The sequence below is a fragment of the Lontra canadensis genome, unplaced genomic scaffold, assembly GCF_010015895.1.
Source record: "Lontra canadensis isolate GAN:19392208 unplaced genomic scaffold, GSC_riverotter_1.0 scaffold102, whole genome shotgun sequence".
Taxonomy (NCBI): domain Eukaryota; kingdom Metazoa; phylum Chordata; class Mammalia; order Carnivora; family Mustelidae; genus Lontra; species Lontra canadensis.
The window spans coordinates 1,792,957-1,813,593 of record NW_022631096.1 but is presented as its reverse complement, the minus strand read 5'-3'; the positions used below and the strand labels follow the sequence as shown (position 1 = coordinate 1,813,593).

General features: G+C 44.4%; 1 protein-coding gene across 3 annotated transcripts in view; it reads right to left on the bottom strand.

Moving 5' to 3' along the window:
* The window catches only part of FAT1 (FAT atypical cadherin 1), a 125,133-nt gene that overhangs the window by 10,982 nt on the left and 93,514 nt on the right, over positions 1-20,637 (bottom strand). For all 3 annotated transcript variants that reach the window (XM_032838150.1, XM_032838153.1, XM_032838151.1), the window contains exons 10-22: positions 15,953-20,020; positions 15,187-15,383; positions 12,602-12,755; positions 11,544-11,777; positions 9,941-10,330; positions 8,175-8,389; positions 7,788-7,925; positions 5,467-5,610; positions 4,700-4,897; positions 3,487-4,288; positions 3,220-3,351; positions 1,578-1,735; positions 492-954 (exon numbers count right to left, since the gene is read on the bottom strand). In XM_032838150.1, the coding sequence (XP_032694041.1) occupies positions 492-954; positions 1,578-1,735; positions 3,220-3,351; positions 3,487-4,288; positions 4,700-4,897; positions 5,467-5,610; positions 7,788-7,925; positions 8,175-8,389; positions 9,941-10,330; positions 11,544-11,777; positions 12,602-12,755; positions 15,187-15,383; positions 15,953-20,020 (7,293 nt within the window). The remainder of the gene's footprint in view (positions 1-491; positions 955-1,577; positions 1,736-3,219; positions 3,352-3,486; positions 4,289-4,699; positions 4,898-5,466; positions 5,611-7,787; positions 7,926-8,174; positions 8,390-9,940; positions 10,331-11,543; positions 11,778-12,601; positions 12,756-15,186; positions 15,384-15,952; positions 20,021-20,637) is intronic.

The following is a 20,637-nucleotide window of genomic DNA, read 5'->3' as shown; positions in this document are numbered from 1 at the left end:
AGGGAACAAAAAGGGGCCAGGTTAACAAACGCCACAGAGTGCTCTACTACTCTGAGGCTTCGGGACAGGACTGGTTCTACTCCAAGAGGGTTCGAGGCGTTCTGGAAAACCAAACCCCATCTGCAGCAGGGCTAGCAGTTCCTAGATGCTGAGCCACCAGACCTAAGGGGGCCCTTCGGAAGGACAGAGTGCACAGTTCTCAGTCCCGATGTGACTGAAGAAGCCTGTGCAAAATAAACACCAGAGGGAAGAAGAGGGCAGAGTCAGCTGTGGTTCACCGGCGGTTCCTGGTGTGGAACAAGGAGGAGGTGCTGAAGCCTGACTCGAGGGGGAACAATCCTGAGTCCAGCCTGCTCTGGGTTCCCTCAGTTCCCACACTGACTGCAGGATCCGACAGCATCGCTCGCATGGGAAGGGGAAAGAGAGAGACCCGAGGCTCCCAAGCGTCTCCACGTGTAGCGCTCTGAAGACGACTAGCGCGCGAGGCCTACCTCCAGCAGCAGACGGGTGGCAGACGCCCCCGTTCTGGCAAGGGTTGCCGGAGCAGTCTGCAGTAGCTGTTAGTAAGCACCCGGGAGAGACGTCCACCCATTCTTCGATGTGTGCATAGCTTCTCGGTTTGTTATTCAGAGGGAGCTCCTGCCCGTTCAAATAGATGGAGTCCATACAGCCCCGGAAACCGTTCCCGACTTGGGGGCTTCTCCCGTGCCTGGTGCCTTGCTGACGGATGTGGCCACCAAAAAACACATGGTTATCCAGGTTTAGGGTTTTCAGGGTCCCGGGGGCTGTGCCTGATGCAGTATGAACTTGGTCTAGAACCAACCTAGCATAGTTTCCATTCACTTCTAGAGACACGGCATGCCACAGCCCATCGTTGACTTGAATGCTCTGAACAGACACGATGCCAGGACCACTTCCACAGTCAAACTTGTACTGCAGCCTTCCATTATGAATCTGTGACAAAGACAATTACCATTCCATTACTCTTGCAGGATCGTCCGTGAGGAACTCTGATCAAACATCCAAAGGAGAGATACGTTTAGCGACTGAAGGGAAAAGTGAGTGAGACTGCCTTTAAGCACTGCAGAACACACGCTCGTCTCATCAGTGCCCGGAGAGTAAAAATGAACCTAACACAAGTTCAAGTGCCAAAGTGCACCTCCGAAAAGCATCATGGAAATCACCCACAATTACCTGTTAACCGAGTAACAACCAAAAATAGCATCAGGTAAAATCAAAAGTGAATCGTGCATTAAAAAAAAGATTAGCACTTTAGGCAGTTATGAATGCTCTCTATAAACTATCTCTATAACATTAGTAAGATGTAATATCACTGAGAGTGTGAATGTTAACTGTCACGTGACCTAATTGATGCTGTGAGAAACAGAAGTCAATCTCTGTATTATGGCAGAGCAAAAAGAGCTATTTAGCCCCAAAGTCGAAAACTTAGAGAGGTATCAAGGAACTATTTAAGTGTGGAATAAAACCATGTCCCTTAATTTTTTTTCCAAAAAATGGACAACATGAACATAAAACAGAATTTCGTGTTTTTAAAGTCTTCAGATACAAAAACGTACCTCTAAGATGCTGTAGTCAGTCCCGCGGGCGTACATCACGACCGCGTGAGCGGAGTACGTTCTGAGTCTCATGGTCAGCTTCATCTCCAGTCTGTTTTCATTTTCCATTAGACGGTACTTCACAAAGCTGTTTCCAGTAAATGTGACCGATGAACTCCCTGAATCATGAAGAGGAAAACATAAATCAGAACCAAGTTGAAGCATGTTTATAAAAGTGAGATTCTTCCCCAACAGTGATCAAAGTTTTTATCTAAGGTTACAACATTATAAAATTCAATTCAATGGAAAATGTTTATTTGCTTTAATAAAGAGCATAGCATAACTGGATTTCTTTTGGAAGAGGACTGGACTACTATGTCAGAGAGAAACGAATTCTAAAACAACGAAAGATCTAAATATAAAAAGGTTCAATACAAAATTATTAGAAGACAATTGAGGAAAATATTCACACAGCCATGGTGGTCTGGGGAAACTTTTCAAGCAAAGTATAATCCCCAGTCTCCAAAAATGATGAATATCACTCTGCAGAGGTAGAAATGGTTATGTAAAATTACACAGAACTGACAAAAATTAAATTTCAAAATGACAAGAGACACTGTAAACAAATCAAAACACCAGTAATAGACAGTGGGATGGAGGTAACGTTCATGCTCACGGCACACGGAATGTTCTACACACTGAAAACAAGACACAAATAATCCCGACAGGCAAGTAAAGAATAGGAACAGGGCAGTCCAAGAGAGGAAATGCTAGTAGGAATAAATAAAACTTTCACAGGAAGCTGGTGCAATGCAAACTAAAATAATTAGTTATCATTTCATGCCTACTGGATGGGGGAATTTGTTTTTTAATTGAAAACCTTATACTGACAAGACAATGGGCAGTCAGACGGTCACAAAGGGCTGTAAGTAAGGAACTGGTGTGACTTTCTGGGAAACTACCATAATAGAAATATTTAAAAATTAAAAGTGTAGTTAATCTTTGATGTAGTAAATCCTAGTTTTAGAAAGCACCAATAAAGGCTCTATGTATAAAGTACTTTTTTAAAAATTAAAGTACAATTAACATACGATGTTGTATTAGTTTCAGAACTACAACGGAATGATTCAATAATTCTGTCCATTCCTCAGTGCGTCACCATGATTAAGTGTAGAAAAGGATTCGTTTTTAACACGAGAAAAACATCTTCACAATCTCAAGCTCATTTATAATTAAGGACAAAGCTGACAACGATCCAGCCCCTCAGAAGCATTAGGTTTATGGGCAAGAACTTGGGAAGATGCCCACAACAGATGTTAAGCCACAGAAAATCAAGCAGGAGACTGTGAGAGGCGATGAGTCCAGTTTTTCTTTTCTTTTTTTTTTTTTTTAAGTAAAGAGAATGTGGAGAAAACCACTCTGAGTATGTACATGTGGGACTGTTATGTTGGCATGAGCACAATCAGAAGGAAGAGCGTCACTAGTAACGCAGCAGTGAGCTGTTACACGTAGAGAACGGAGAAGTGACTGCTGCTCTCAATTCATCTGTAAGCCTGACTTGTTATAATCAATGCGCTTTACATCTGTCAACTCCAATAAAGAGAACGATGGCAAGAAAAAGTGACCTCTATAAAAGAAACATGCTTCATCACTGAACTCTTACCCGGGCATGGACCAAACTTGCCACCCGGGCAGACGCAGGAGTATCTGTTGTCTCCTGGATCCAGGACACACTCAGATCCCTCAGGGCACGGACTGTCTTCACATCCACGATGGACAAGTGGGCATTTTCCCTCTTTGTTTAAAAAACAGAGGGGGAAGGGAAACTCATTAACAGGAATTTCAGGAAAACGGTCGTTACTGTGTAGACTTCAAAGGTTGCCCATGGAATGATCTGTCTCCCCCGCTGTCAGGGACTTGTATGTGTTACCTGTGCAGAGACACACGGCTGTTCGGTGGTGGCGCGGGGTCACAAAACTCAGTCTGGCCGTGCTATGTGTTGACATGATGTTTTCATCCATGGTCACCTTCTCGTCACAGAATTTCCATGGGCAATCCAGTCCTGCACAGAGCTTCTGGAATACGTCCAGTATTCTGACACCAATGATTTCCTCAATATCCGTCACAGAAGAATTAATCTTGTGCAGGAGCTGCTTGGTTGAAATGGGGGCGCTACCCGATTTCTCCACAAAAAGCAGGACATCCAGATGTGGAGGAGGCTCAGAGGGCTGCAAACTGACCATCTGTACGTCATTCCTCCTCACCCCCAAGATGTTCCGCAAAGCCCGCTGGAAGTTGCGCCAGTAGTCCCCAACAAACTCCTCCGGAGTGAGATTGGCAAAGCGGAGTGTGATGCTGTGGTTCAGCATCTCCTGTGTCACCTGCCGGATGTGCACAGTGATGTCCGCCACCGTCGTAAATCTCCCGTCGGTGACGCTGACGTTGAGGAGGTACTGCCCCACGTCCAGCTTTTTGTGGGCTATCAGCTTACCGCCGGTGCTGGAAACCGAGAAGAGCTTGTCCATTTGGGGATCCAGACTGTAGGTTAAAGTGTCATACACGTCTTGGTCTGTGGCATGAATCTTCCCAATGACACCACCTGAGTATTCCTCTCCAAAAGCCGTAATGAAAATCTCTAGTGGCAAGATTGCAGGCGGATAGACGCTCTCCTCAATGACCCGGATGTCAACATATGTCAAAGATGACAACGGAGGCTTTCCATTATCTGCCACCTGTGAGAAAATTAAAACAAAACCAAAAACATCTTTGTCTTTGTTTACAATTTCTTACTAAAATATATATACACTGTTCATGTTTCAAAAAAATTACCAATGACTAGATACTTATTTCTCTATATAAGAAGCCTATCTAGGAATATTTCTTCACAGCCTTTTTGCTAACTCGTAAGGAAGCTTAGCTCCGTCAAGGTCTAGGAAGTAACCAAATGAATAAATGAGACCCCCTCAGTGCACACTGGGATCAAAACAAAGGTATGGCAAAGAAGCCCCAAAACAAACAAAAAACCCCCACAATTCTACTCATTTTGTTTTCTCATGAAACGTAAGCTGTTCACACACAAGGAGACAGCTTCCAAAGGAGCGCTTCTCTAGGAATCCACAACAAAATCAGAAAGACTTTCATACCTTAACGTGCAGGAGGTAACGATCTTTCTCCTTCCTCTTTATGGCAGCTGACGTCAGCAGGACCCCTTGCTGGTTTACTTCAAAGGCCCCATCCTCATTCCCACTCACGACAGTAAAGAAGAAGGGCGGGCCATTATGCGAGGAGTCCCTGTCGGTCACAACCAGCTGCAGCACGCTGAAACCCACCGGCTTATTTTCCTGCAGGATAGAAGGACCAAAAGACACACGACTTTCAATAAGACCGAATCTATGTGGTAAGAGACACAGGCAGGTTTTCTGTAACGTGAAGTAAACAGAACACAAAGCGTTGCTGTGTCCCACAGCACAGGACAGAGAAGACGGGGTGCGGGTGGGGCAGTGATGTGGAGGGGGAGGGGTGAAGGGAGTGGTGGGGGCTTGGGGAGGGCAAGCTTGAGAGGAAACGATGCATGGGGAGGAGTGCGAGGGGGATGGAGTCGGGGAGGAGGAAAAGGGAAGACATGGATGAGAGTCTCTGACGCCTCTCCAATATAGGACAGCAGAAAGTAAGATTAAGGATCAAGCCAGTGAGAATGTCTTAAAAAGCAAAGCACAAAAAGAAGAGAGAAAAGCTTAGCTCTATCTTGAAAACGCTCATTTTGTAGTACTGACAGATGGATTTTACTCTCCCTGTTTTTCTAAAAAGTAGTTTTTGGGAAAGAAAGCTATTTCCAACAAACTGAGGCCGAAAGAAGAGCTCATTTCCAAAGGCAGGTGTTCGATGAGCCCTCTAGCATCCCCGAGATTACCTGGATGATGACGCTGTAGTTTTCCTTGGAGAAGACCGGGGCATTGTCGTTGACATCCGAAACGTCGATGTTCACGGTGGTCGTGTTGACCCGGGGCGGACTGCCGTTGTCAGATGCCTGAACCGTCAGTGTGTAACCTGAAATCTGTTCAGAGACAAGACAAAGAGAACACATGTCCACTTCACAAGGCCCAAACACAGGGTTTCATCAGACGTGGACCGGCAGCCTGGAAGGGCAGACCTGAGTAACCATCCTCACGTGCCGTACCTTGTATGCGGGCAATTCTCCGAACGACGACAAGCACGCTGCAAATACCTACACATCGGAATGTGTGCGCTCAACAGAAGCGACCACTGGTGGTTAGAGTTTCTGATGCACTCTAGACCTCCTCATTCCATGAAAGCATTCCCACTTTAATAAATAACAGATTAATGGAACTTGTAACAGAGAAGTAATACAATGAGAAAAACTAACAGAGCTGGAAGGCTGTTGCACTCGTAGTAAGAGGGATGGCAGCTTTCTCTAAGGCCCAAATGGGACTGTCTGCCGGAAGCCGAGGGAAGCCATCTTCTGGCCCCGAGGGTTTCCTCATCTTCAACACCTCAGGACACTCCAGATCACTCTCCCCCATCCCTTTTACACTCAGATTACAGACCCCTGTCCAAATCCCTTAGGGTGAGTTCTTTGTGACCCCCTCCCTACAAGGGAAACTACATCAAGTGAGGTGGATTCCGTTCGAGGGCAGGCCCCTGTGAAGCTCTCTTCCAGAGGGAGAGGTGGGAGATGCCAGAAAGTGGGCTAAACCCCAGAGTATGTTCTGCAGAAGAGGAGTCCTGCAGGGTGCCCCAACAGAAAAGGGCAAACGGCCTGGGACACACCACACACCATTGTCCTGAACATCAGTGCATTAAAGGAGCGGACAGGCGCGTCAGTCACAAACACTCAAATCTGTTCAGCCAGCAGCATGGCAACCGTAAGCCTAACAGTCGAGCTTCCTAAGCTCTTGCAAAGTCCCTGCTCAACAGTAACAGGTCACAAAAGGAATGGAAGAACTGAGACTTGAATGAGGTAGCTCATCACTGTATTCCCAGATCCCTCTCATCTTAGCTCTACCCGCTAGTGTTCTGAAACTATACTCCACGGTCACCAATGTCCTTTTAATTCACTTTTGGACCTTGTGACCTCTCCAGGCAGCTCCCTGAGCGGGTGAGTGGAGGGACAGAGGGACGGAGGTACAGCATGGCTTCCCTCTCCCCAGTTGCTCATACTAACTCACTACCTCAAGCTGACTCTATCATCCTCTCCAGAGGCCTGAGCCATATCTGTATTTCCAGCTTTCACATTTCTTAAGTTTGAATAAAATCTCCAAATACTGGCTGAAAATTTCTCCTTACATAAGCCACTCTCCTCCAAAACTCAACACATCAAACCCCATAGGCCACTGCCTCTCCTCCCAAGGCAGAGTCAACGGCCTCACGACTGGCTCTCGGAGGGCAGTCCCCAGGCCCAGATGGCGGACGACAACCGCCATCTCGGACGCGGCTACTTCCCACGCAGGGCCTTATCTGAGCTGTGCAGATTCAGATTTCTCCCTCACGGAGTCTCCACATTTGCCTTCTCACTCGCTCGTCACGGCACCTGCCAACCGGGCTCCTGTTGCCTCATGGTACAATAATGGGGGCTGGTCTGCCTGCCTCGCTGGAGGCTCACAGGCTGACCACCACTCACACCTATCGTGGCACTCACCTTCCCACCGGTCTCCTTTGAGAGTTACACCCGGGCTCATAACTGCTCACTAACCCCCGCTGCTTGCAGCATCCAGTCTGAGCCTCGGATGTGTTCCTTGCACACCATTCTACTGTGTCCCTCACTTCTTGGTAGGATTCCTCTATTCCAACACAGCCCAATACAGTCACCTGAATGCTACACACATCCTCCTGTCCCCATGCCTCTGTTGACGAAGTTCCTCACAGGGCCTCCCCTTCTCTCAACGACCATGGTTTTCTGAGTCTCTGCCATTATTGAAAACCTAGTGACTAGCTCCATGAAGTGTCTCCAAACAATGGAGCCAAGAGTAGTTTCTTCCTGAAGATAAACCTTTATTATTTAAACTTCTATCCGTATGAAACACATCTCTTACACTCTTGAGATTTCCCTACTGGAATTGCTTTTCAAGTGTTTGTACCTTGCTTGTCAGTGCCTGAACAAGACTGGTTCTACCCTTCCCATACTTCCCATCATGTGATAGACATGAGCACAAGGAACTTGTACGTATTGATTTGGTGATTTGTAAACAATTTAAACCAAACTTTTGCACATACTGTTTCCCGGTCCAGAAGCTTGGTCACTTTCACTTCTCCCCTGGTAGGGTCAATGGTAAACGGACTTCCTTGGTTACCATCTATAATCGAATAGCGGATGTGGCTGTTTGAAGGTCCATCGGCGTCATCAGCCATAACCTGGAAAACAGACTCCTGCTTAGGAGACAGCTAAGGAAGGGGCAGGAGTCTACTAAGCCCATTTCTGGTATCAATAGCTAGCTGTTATAAAGCAGTAATTTACAACAGACTTAGTAACTGACTGGGATAACAAAAGACATTTCCACATCTTCCAATTATTTTCGAGTAAGGCCACAACAAAAACACCACTGATCCTCCGAAATTTCCTGCAAAGATCCAGAAGAAGAACATGGTAGAGAAGAGACACACCGTGATGACAGACTGCTCGAGAAGGGCGTCCTCACTGATCACTGCCGTGTAGGTGTCTTGACTGAACACAGGGGAGTTGTCATTGATATCGGTTACATTAATGCTCACGGTTGCAACGTCACTTAAGGAAGGCGTGCCTCCGTCAGTGGCCTCGACAGTCAGGTAATATTCATGAGAGCTTTCATAATCCAGATTCTCAATGATAAATATGGCCCCTAGATGGAAAACAAAATGACTTTCAGGACTTTTAAGTGCTACCACTTCCTCCCACCGTGTGACGGGAACACACTTCTACACAAACCATTTCTGCCCCAAAAGTTTGCTTATCATTTATGCAGGTTTTCTAGTATCTTAACTTAGCAATTACAAATTATGAATCTGCCCACTCAGGGATGCTCATTTATTTCTCTGTGATATTTAAACTGCTTCCCTAGTCAACACTACCCACATCCCACTAGAAAGTGATTATATCTCTTCTCTCTTCCAAAACACAGTTTACTACAGACATCCCTCTAATAACATAAAAAGGAAAAAACTCTTCGGCTTTTATTTTCCTTCTCACAGATGTTTTTCTTTTAAAGAAATGTACATTTTTTTTTTAAATCTCCAGAATAACTATTCACATCCTGTCACTAAAAAAAAAAAATCACTTTTTGATTTAACAATTCCTTTAACACCCCCCTTCTTTAGGGCGCCTGGGTGGCTCAGTGGGTTAAGCGGCTGCCTTTAGCTCAGGTCATGATCCCGGAGTCCGGGGACTGAGTTCCACATCAGGCTCCTAGCTCCATGGGGAGTCTGCTTCTCCCTCTGACCTTCTCCCCTCTCATGCTCTCAAATAAGTAAATAAAAATCTTAAAACAGAAAACAACACCCTTCTTTATAATCCATCCTAAGAAGGAGCCCTAAAAATAGTAATTCTATGATATGCATTAAAAAAACGTTTTTAGGGCGCTTGGGTGGCTCAGTGGGTTAAGCCTCTGCCTTCGGCTCAGGTCATGGTCTCAGGGTCCTGGGATCGAGCCCTGCATCGGGCTCTCTGCTCGGCGGGGAGCCTGCTTCCTCCTCTCTCTCTGCCTGCCTCTCTGCATACTTGTGATCTCTGTCAAATGAATAAATAAAATCTTTAAAAAAAAGTTTTTAAACAGCATCATCACACTCCTACTCTTCATCTCAAACAGTCACACACAAACGCGGTTTGAAAGGCGTGACGTATTTACAAGGTTTGAAGACTTACAGCGGATGCAGACCACGGTTAACAAGACAACAAAAGTGTTTACGCAGCAAGAGTCACTAGCTGCTTCGACTCTTGACCTTGCCCATAGCCGCCACTCAGTTTGATTCAAAGGACTTCGGCTATTCTATATAACTAGCATAATGAAAACGTCAATTTTAATGAATTATCAGATGCCCCCTGTGGAAACGAAGATCAAAGAGGTCGAAACCACTGTCTTGCGTAAGAAGCTACTTTCACATGGGCTCGCTATGGGAGAGAGCAAGGGACTATTACGCAAGGTCCTCTTCTATCTTCTACTCTTTATCTTTATGCCATCTTGACAAAATCACTAGAGTGTGATTCTTTAATTTTCCACTTAAAGGTCTAAACCACTCTGAATCCCACTTAAAGTAACAACACAAAGAAAACTCAAGTTTTATCTTTTCAGAGTAGCCACAGCCGATTTCTGATCTCTTTGAAGCAGGTAAAGTGCTGGGGGAGCTAGCCTTTGGGGCAGAATAAAGGGCCTCCTCTCATTCACAGGGTAGGTTACCTGTTTTAGAATCTATGCTGAATTTTCCATGTTCATTTCCACTTATTATCGAGTAAGTGATTTCTGCATTGGCTTCAATATCCCGGCTGGCCGCATACACTTGAAGAACTTCTACTCCGATGAGAATGTCCTCAGACACGGTGGCACCGTATTCACGGTATTCGAACACAGGTGGGTTGTCATTTATGTCCAAAACCGACACAACGACAGTGCCCGTTGCAGTCAACCTCCTTGGCAAACCTTGATCCGTGGCTTTCAAAGTCAGGGTGTACACGGCCTGCTGTTCTCTATCCAAGGGCTTTTCTAACTGAATGATTCCAGATAATTCACTAATGGAGAACTGCCCATCAGCCGAGTCGATCAGGGAGTAGGAGATCTTCTGATTCAGTCCTGGTGATACAGGACCATATGTAAGACTTTTATTTTGAGAAATTTAAATTTTTTGAGAAAACATGTAGCATATTTTTAAAAGGGAAAACGCTAATACACATTACTTAGACATTCTTATGACTATCACCTTTAAAAAGCAAACGTTTTCATTAACAATTTACTAACTTAGGGGCGCCTGGGTGGCTCAGTGGGTTAAAGCCTCTGCCTTCAGCTCGGGTCATGGTCCTGGGGTCCTGGGATCGAGCCCCGCATCGGACTCTCTGTTCTGCGGGGAGCCTGCTGCCTACTCTCTCTCTGCTTGCACCTCTTCCTACTTGTGATCTCTGTCTGTCAAATAAATAAATCTTAAAAAAAAATTTACTAACTTAAACATGATTTCATAGTCACCTGGCTTTTTAAGACGATGCTCTACAGGAATGTGTGATAGAATACCCAGCAGCGCTTTTTAAATGAAGTCAAAGATCTGAGAAGCAACATTTTTGTTATTGCTCTAATTCTTCAGTACTAGTACGACTTAAGAAATTATTTTTATTCTCTGCTATGCAAATGTTATAAACATGTGTCCTACAGGATTGTACTCTCCATAAAATTATGAAAGGTCTGTTAAACTATACCAATTTAATACTTGCTTCTGCTCTGTTTCCACATTAACATCTCTGTGGTACTAATGGTTTATTCACAACATAACACCTCACTTCATTAATTCAAATGGATACGAAGATCAGTTAATATAGTCACTAACCATAATTTTAGGGACACCACAGATGTCCTACAATAGTTAAGTACATGGGGCACAATTTGGGGACTTCAAATATTCATTAAAAAATGAATTCATGGGACACCTGAGTAGCTCAGTGAGTTAAGCCTCTGCCTTCAGCTCAGGTTGTGATCCCACAGTCTGGGATCGAGCCCCACATCGGGCCCTCTGCTCGGCGAGGAGCCTGCTTCCTCCTCTCTCTCTGCCTGCCTCTCTGCCTGCTTGTGATCTCTTGCTCTGTCAAATAAATAAATAAAATCTTAAAAAAAAAAAAAGAATTCATTATTCTAAAGATTCCATTCCACTTTTAAAGCTGAGAAATTAAATAATACAAGTTATTTGATATGCCTAAGGTAAGGTTAAGTCAAAGAGGCTGAATTTGGGATGTGTTTTGGACAGAGGTCCCTGTAATCCTCGAGCACGTCTTAAAGACAAATAGCATCACCTAGACAGTACCTGCATCCGCATCCGTGGCCTGCACCCTGGTCAGCAGCGTCCCAGGCTCTGTGTTCTCAAACACGGTGATGGCGTATGGGTTGGCGGAGAACTCGGGGGCATTATCGTTCACGTCTTCTAATGTGAGCACAAGATTAGCCTGACAGAATCGGCCCCCTCCGTCTGTGGCCTTGACCAGGAGGTTATAAATTGCTTGCTCCTCACGATCAAGAGGGGCTAATGTTTTCAGTTCACCTAAAAACAAACAGAAGTAAACGAGCTCATTTGAAATGCTAAGATGTGAACTGCAAATGCACATCTTACCATTTCTCCCCCTTTTCTCTTACGGATGACAGAACTGGGGAGGCACAGTGGTATCAGTGACAGGAGTCAACAACTGCAGGAGCCCAGGGAGAGCTAGGTTTCCAGACCCTACAGGCTGCCAGCTCTTCAACACACAAAGATTTCGAGGCCAGCGCCTCTCAGATTATACATAATATCACAAAAACAGAAGAAGAAAAAAAAGCACTACTTAATTTACCAAATCTAAAATATTTTTAAATTGACTCATAGCTTCATATGTTTACAATTAGTTCTGGGGCGGGGGAAGCTGCCAGAAAACTGTAATTTTAACAAAATACAAATTATAAGAGGGTAAACAGTTTTAAAGATTTAAATACAAATAGAATACTACTAATCATTTTAAGGAGTATGCTAAATAATTTATGCCCACGAATTATAGAAAACAAACTATATACAAAATAAAGCAGAAAGTTTGAGAGATACTTAAATTTTTGAACTATTTTTTAAAAAAAGAAGTTGATACTAATCTCAATTTTAAATCCTTGGTTCAAGTAGGTGATGTTGTTAATTTTTTTTAATCTTTTTAAAATTTTTTATCTCAAATTTTACACAGCAAATTGCTGTGTAGATTTCTAAAAGATGCCAATTTTGTAGTATCAGAGTACATTTTATAGGAATAGAATGTAATTTCAAATTTTACATGGGACCTAAAACCACCCACATATATGAGACGACTTTACTGGAACATAGTTAATTTTGCAAAGCCCCGTCTTTACCTGTGTCTGGATTTAGTTTGAATTTTTCTGCGCCTGGACCAAACAATGTGTAAGTCATTTCGGCGTTGGAGCGGATGTCTGCATCTGTAGCAGACACCTGCAGGATCAGCTTCCCAGGAAAGGCGTCTTCCGGAATCGTGTCCAAGTATAAAGTCTACAACGATTTTAAGTAATGTCGTGAACATAAAACATGAAGGGTTAACATGACTGCCAAGGGAATATCGGAAAAAAAAATCATTTAACTTTAGTCACAGAAAACATGGGACATGACGGAATTTAAAATCCAAGGAGCCTTGAAAACTATTTTTCTTTTAAAACAAAACAGAGTCGTGTAACAAGTAACTCCTTTCTCTCACTGAGAGAGTCTAACCCGACATTTACGCACAGAAATCTGAATACTTGACATCTCTGAGTTGGGTTCATGTTCAACTTAAGTTCTTGTAAGAAAACATAAGTAGTATTCCATATTTATCCAAAAACTGTAGAGTAAGTGCCTGTTACATCATGTCTACTTCTTTTCAATACAGGAAATTCATTAGTTGCAATCGTTCCCAACACATGACCAGCTATAATTGCAGTTGAGACACCAGTGATCCCCATGTCTCGAGAGAAAACAGAGAATCCCCAAGGTCCCAGGGGGGGCGGGGGCTCTGGGGCTCTTCTCCTCCACCCCCTCCCTTCCCAGCTGACCGAACTCTAACATAATGAATGGTTAGTTCCACTTCCAACTAATCAGAAACTTCTGCCATAAACCAAAACATAAGACAAACAGATTAAGATTTTGTTGACTTTTCTCTCTCACTGTGAGCTCAGTTTTAGGTAAACGACATTTTATGGCTCATGAAACAGGATATTTTGCAATACTGATGATTTCAAATGATCTAATGTCCTAATTTTATTATTCCCAAAGATGACAAGGCATTGTATCCAAATAATATGCCAAGTATTTAAAAAAAAAAAAAAAGAGACAAGCAAGCAAGCAAGCAAAACAGATTTATTTTCTGTAAGACACAAAGACATCCTCCACTCCTCCGCCACCAACCCACGCAAAACGCTGCTGCCAGAAAGTCTGCATGTGGATTGAACTCTTCATTCCTTTGGAGCTCCCTTCCCTCCTGACGGCACTGTACTTTCGGGAGAATGGCTCTGTCCCCTTCCACTGCTGCGACACTGCCCCAGCTCCTCTGTCCCTCTTCAAGACCACTGTCCCTCACTCCCCCAGCCTTCCCTTTATCTACCACTCTTCATCCTTCCTCAGACTCCCCTCTTTCTTCACTGGCCAAATCCGTGTGTGTATGTTCACACACACCCTCTCTGTAGTCCGGCATCCATCCACATTAGGATACAGAGCCCATGGTCTCCAAGCCAATCTCTGAGTTCCAAAGTCCCGTTCCACATCTCCCTCATCTGCTTGGCCACCAAACCTCCACTCGCTGTCCTGCCTCCTAAAAATCCTCTCCTCCTGCGCTCTCAGTAACACTGCCCTGGTATGGTCCCCTCCACCCGCCTCTGCTTCCTCCTCCCCTCTCCCCAGGAAATACCCCTGCAGACTCTCTGTCCCTTTTTGTTATTATCCTCTCAAGTGGATTCCAAACGTTAGTTCATGGTAGAAACTGCCAAGTTTACATCTTGGCATCTTCAGTCTTGCCGTCTCTCTCAGCGTCTACAAAACCTATTCCAGAGTGTCCTGTTACCTCATACCAAGTCTGACCTGGACACAACATGCTTCCTCTTAGACCAACGCCACCCTATGCTCTATCTTTGGTCTTTCTCCCTCTTCTTGTAGCAAACAGCAGAGTCAATCCTGATCCGACATATCTGCCCTGCTGTCCCACGCGGGCAGCACCAAGGACACCGGCTTGTCCTTTCTCTCCCTCGGCCCCCTCTTCCTACCCTCCCACCCATCACCTACGTGCACCTGATCCCAAAAAACTCGTCTTTAAGGAACTCTTCCTTCACGTCCTCGCCACCTTCCAAGTACAAACGGGGCCTGAGTCCCGATCCCCTTGCTTATCTGAGCACCACGTCCCCAAGGCTGAGCTGCTGCTCCTTCCCCAGCTGCAGGGAGCACGGCCGCTCCAGGCCTCCCCCATGGTCCCGGACGGGAGCAGCTCCTCTCTGGTGTATTTGTTCTCCTAAGTCAACGGGCTCTACCGCTGTAGGAAAACCCTCATTTGCCTCTTCATTTTCTCAGGTGTGTGCGAGAGCAGGTGCCGCCCAAAACCAACTTGTGAAAGCAAAGTGGAGCTTTGCAGATGAACTACTGCTCGGGTGTCTCCCCAGAATAATCGCATCCCCCAAGAAAGGGAATGAAAATTTCTCAGAGCTTGTTTAGAGTTAAACTGTGATCCTGCCCATGATTTACAGTGTTTTTGAATGAGATTTTTAAACGACTTAGCATTCCCCCAAATAGTTCCAGAGCCACTCCAACTCCTGCTTCACTGAACACTCACCTCCGCTTAAACAGGAAGAGGTTATAATATGAAACGCATCTGAATCACACCCAGCATCCCATGACAGTCCTACTCAGAGAGTGAACAAGGAATCATAATATAGAAATTCATAATATAGAAAGAACAGCCCACCTTTTCACAAACTGGACTGTTGTCATTTGCATCAAGAACTTTCACTTCAACTATGGCTTTGGATGAGAAGGTCCCATCAGTTGCTGTGATGGTCAGAAGATAATTGTCCCTTTTTTCCCTGTCTAGAGGTTTCTTCACATAGACCTTCCATTCATTCTGTATGTTTTCAATAGCAAACTGTCCCAAAGGATCTCCTCCTATTAAATCATGGAAGAAAAGGACAGTCAAGTTTATTGAAATAAGTAACAGGAGAAAGAAACTGCTCAAAATATATATAATGTTATACATTATAACAAGAATTTTTACATTTTTACAAGAATTTTACATTTTTACAAGAATTACTTAAAAAAAAAAAAAACCATTATATTTAAATTTGGTATATTAGGTTTCTGACTTACCACCCCCTCCCCAAATCAAGGTATTAAAATGTATACTGAAACACAGTATAGAGCTAAGTAAAATGTAAAGCCTACTAAACAATACTTCAGCCTATGTTAAAACTATAGTTAATTATAATGTATTTGTCATATGCTAATTCAACAGAATGAATCATAAAAATCAAAAACAGTCAAATGGAACAAGTGTTCACTTTCCTCAGGCAGAGAACTTGAAATGTAGCTTAACAGATGTTATTTCTACTTATTTCAGATATAACGTTACTAAAATCATCCCCTTAACTCCCCATTTTTCCAAAACATGCACTTCAAAATGCGTACCTCTAGCACAATTTATTTTTAACTTACACCCTCGCATTTAAATATTTTACCTGTGATGTAATATGTAACTTGTCTGTTAATCTCCTCAGAATCAGCATCCGTGGTACTTAAGATGGCAATGACACCACCTGGGGGATCATCTTCACTCACAGTCCCCTTATAAATCTCTGCCGTGAACCTTGGGGGGCTGTCATTGACGTCAGTGACTGTAACATCCACAATGGCTGTGGAGGACATCTGAACCTTCTCACCGTGATCTGAGGCAACCACTTGAATCTGGTAATTGCCTCTCTTCTCATGGTCAAGTTCCTTCAGGGTTGTAATCCAGCCTGTGTCCACATTAATGGCAAAAGATTCGATGACTTCCACACTTTGTGACTGATCTAGACTGTACATGACTTGGCCGTTGGTTCCCGAATCGAGATCGGATGCCCGGATCTGGATGACTCTACTTCCCCCTGGCAGGTTTTCAACAATAAATGCCTCATACGGGTTCGACTCTAACACAGGGCTGTTATCATTGGCATCTTTCACTTGGATGCTGACATCCACAGAAGCCACCACTTCGTAGTCCTCATGAGTGCACTTGGCAAGTACAGAAAACTGGTACCACTTAGTTGTCTCATGATCAAGACTCTTCTCCAGTTTCAGTCTGCCACTCTGCCTGTCGATCACAAAGAACTCATCCCTGTTACTTTCGGGAGTATTCCCTTTGATTAGGCTGTAAAGAATGGTCCCACTATGTTCTGCTCGGATGAGATCAATCTCTGTCCCAATAGGCATGTCTTCTGAAACCGTGTAGGTATAAAATGGCTCTGAAAATTTTGGAAGTTGTATTTCTGGTGGAAGTATTTTCACATAGACAGGGACAACAGATTCTCTGGATGGAGACCCACTATCCACAGCTCTCACAAAGAAAGTGAAGAACTCATTTTCCAAGCCAATTAAGCTTTCTTTTGTAGTTATTACACCAGACAGTTTGTTAATTTCCAAATTCTCTTTGACACTTTCAGAATCTGCTTCGATGGCATAGGTGACATCAGCATTGGATCCCTCATCAGCATCACTTGCAAGAACTTTAATGACTGATGTCCCTTTGGGAGCACTGGAGCCAATGTCCACTTCATACCTGGTTGCTCGAAACTGGGGTGCATTGTCATTGTCATCTGTAAGGATGACGTTAATGGTGCAGAAGGCAACCTTTCCTCCAGCATCCTTAGCCATTAAACGAACCGAGATCACTTTCTCCGCTGGGGTTTCTCGATCGAGTTTCTCCAGAGTAAATATCTGTCCTCTCTCATTTGTGTAAAATCTGTCTTTGGCAAAGTCATTGACAATATGGTAAGTAATGTGACCGTAAATACCAGAATCCCCATCAGTTGCTTTGACCTCAATCACCAGGGTGTGTAAGGGAGCATTTTCAGCTAACTCCACTTCATATTCGCTCTGAAGGAAAACAGGGCTGTGCAGATTGCCTCCAATTACAGTTACGTGAACCTGAGCTGAACCCCTAAAAACTCCATCGGAAACAGAAACGTTAAGACTGTAAGACGGCTTCAAGGTGTGCCGGCGCAGGTTTGAGAGTGTGATGATCCCCGTCTCACTGTCCATGACAAAATTCTTCTGGTCGTTGCCAGACAGAATGGAATAGTCCAACTTGTCTACGTCTGAACTGTCTGCATCATAGGCTTTGACACAGGCCACGAAATGCCCATGGCTGGCATGCTCGCTAATTCTGGCTTCATAAACCTGCTGGTCAAACAGCGGTGGATTATCGTTGAGGTCTGTGACCTCCACGGTGACGATCACATCACTGCTCAGGGGGGGCATGCCACTATCCACAGCCCTCACAAAAATCCTGTGCTGCTGGAACTGCTCATAATCCAAAGTCCTAACGAGCGAAATGAGGCCAGTGCTGCTGTCGATGTGGAAATGATCATGGCTTCTGCTGTGATTCCCAAACATGTGGTAGGAAATTCCTCTGTTGGGTTCGGAATCTGAATCGGTCGCTCTGACTTGAACGACAGACGTGCCGATGACGGATGCCTCCGACAGTGCTGTGGCGTAAGCCTGCTGACTAAAGACAGGAGCATTATCATTGACGTCTTCCACGATGATGTCGACAAACACCTCCGCATGGGCGCCGGTCAGGGAGTCAGTCGCTCGGATGCTCAGCTTATACGCTGGGTGTGACTCAAAGTCCAGAGGAGCTACAACATTTAGGACCCCGGTGTTGAAATTAATGGTAAACTGGCTGAAGGGATCTCCATCGGCGATGCTGTAGAACACTTTCAAGCCTTCCGGACTGTTGGCTTGTACGTGGACGACTGGACTGTGCAGCTGAATGTTCTCCGGCACCTCGGCGCTGTAAAAGGGTTTCTCAAACACAGGCATGGCTTTATTCATAACAGTGATGGGCACGATCACTTCAGCGGAAAAGGCTGGGTTCCCTCCATCTTTTGCGACCACTGTGATGAGGTATTCTTTATTTAAAGTGTCAGGTTCAAATTGCTTTTTCAGTGAAATTTCGCCTGAGGCTCCAATCTGAAAATGTTCATGGTGCTCCTTCAGGTAGTAATTCACCTCCCCATTTCTGCCACTGTCTCGGTCCACGGCGGTAACGTAGCGAATCACATGGCCCACCACGGTGTCCACTTTGACAACGGCATAGTAAGGGAGGTTCACAAACACTGGTGCATTGTCGTTCTGATCTTCTATGGTGACCTTGACGACAACGTGGGCCACTGCCGAAGGCTTCTGTTCTTGGGTCACTTCTACCACCACATCAAATGCCTCCTGTTGCTCGCGATCGAATGGTATGCCCGTGGTTGACAGCACACCTGAAGTCCGGCTTATCTTGAATCTGCGGTCTGGGTTGAGGATCTGATAAAACAAGGGCTCATTGATTGGGTTCCCAATGGCAGTAATGACAGCTAACGTTCTGGCTTCAGTGGAATTCTCTTTCACTACTGCGGAGTAGAAATCCTGGGTAAACTTTAGCTGGCTTTCTTTGCTTTCTTTCACGTTAATTTTCACAGAGGTAAAGCTTACAAATCTGCCATCAGAAGCTCTCACGGTTAACTCGTACCGGCTCCTTAACTGAGTTGTGTTCTGTACAGTTATAGTCCCTGTCTGGTGGTCCATAGAAAACTTCTCCCCAATGTTGCCTTCGGTGATGGAGTACATCAACTGTGAGAACGCACTCGAATCGGCATCTGTGGCATTTACTGTGATGACTCTGACTCCTCTGTATGTTGGCAGCAAGACAGATGCTTCATATAGTGATTTGGAGAACACAGGAGGGCAATCATTAATGTCGATTACACGGATGGTCACGTTAGCTGCATACGCAGCAAATAAACGCGGTGTACCCATGTCGTGCACTTGTACGGTAAAGTGGAAAGTACTTGTTTCTTCATAGTCCAAACTCAGCACGGTATGAATAGCACCGGTGCTAGAATCAATAGCAAAGTATTTGTGTACAGACGGTTCAACAATGTGATAAACAAGCAAAGCATTGGATTCTTTATCAGCATCGGTTGCTCGAATCACTAACGGGATGTTCTTGTCAGTTAGCACCACACTGTTGATTGAAGCTGATTCGCTAATGAGTCCCGTATACTCTGCCTGCATAAAGATGGGCAAGTTGTCATTTTCATCTTGCAGGTGCACCCGAACAGTTGTGTTAGTAGACAAACCAGCCATGTTAGTTCCTTGGATGATCAATGTGTAAATGGGCAAAGTTTCAAAATCCAGGGCTTTCTGAGTGATGATACTTCCAGAATGTGGATTAATATCAAAAGCATCGGCTACATTTCCATCTTTTATTTCATACACCACCGATGACTGACTGTGGGCTGTGACCATCCCGACGAAACTCCCAATGCTGACAGTTTCACTGATTTCCACAGAGTATTCTTTTGATGTAAACTTAGGAGAGGCATTGTCCGCAATTGTGACAAAGATATGCACAGAAGTTATTTCACTCATAGGTGGATTGCCTTGATCTGTAGCTTTTACCATTAAGTCATATTCCACTTGGTTGTTTCGATCTAACTCTTTGGCGGTTTTTATAGAGCCCAAGATGGGATCAATTGTGAAAGAATTTCCAATATTTCCTGGGGGGGGCAGGGTGAAAAAAAAACACGTTAGAGAAAAATATAAGGACCAATACAAGTCACAGTTGGAGATACAGAGATAAAGCTATCCTCAGAAGTGATATTCTAAAATGAAACAGAAATTCAGGGGTTATCAACATTTGAACGGAACTCAATTTCATTTTTAGCCACCTATAATACAGTAGATTTTTCCGAGTTTTGTCCATAAGTATGAAAAGCAAGAAAGAGAAGAAAGATTACTCCATAACCTAAAGCCAGAACTCACTTGCTATTGGTTGAGCCAGATACTAGTTGTGGAACGTATGGTTGTCCTTTTGTAAGGTAAGGTAAGAATTTTCCACCAGTCCCGAAAAAACCCTTCGGAACATACTTCTGGTTTCAGCTTTTATCGCCTCTAAGTTCTCAAGATTCTTATTCATTATGAAAGGGAAGACGTCAATTCACTAAGAAACTTTAACAAGCTTCAAGAGAGTTGTCCCTTATTTTAAATATTCAGGGAATTGATGAATTACCTTGTGTATAATCTGCCCCACTAGGCAGGCTTCAAAGATTTCAGTCATACTCCCTTTTTAATCTTATTCGGGTGAATCTGCCCTCTGTGTCCCTGGTTCTCTCTA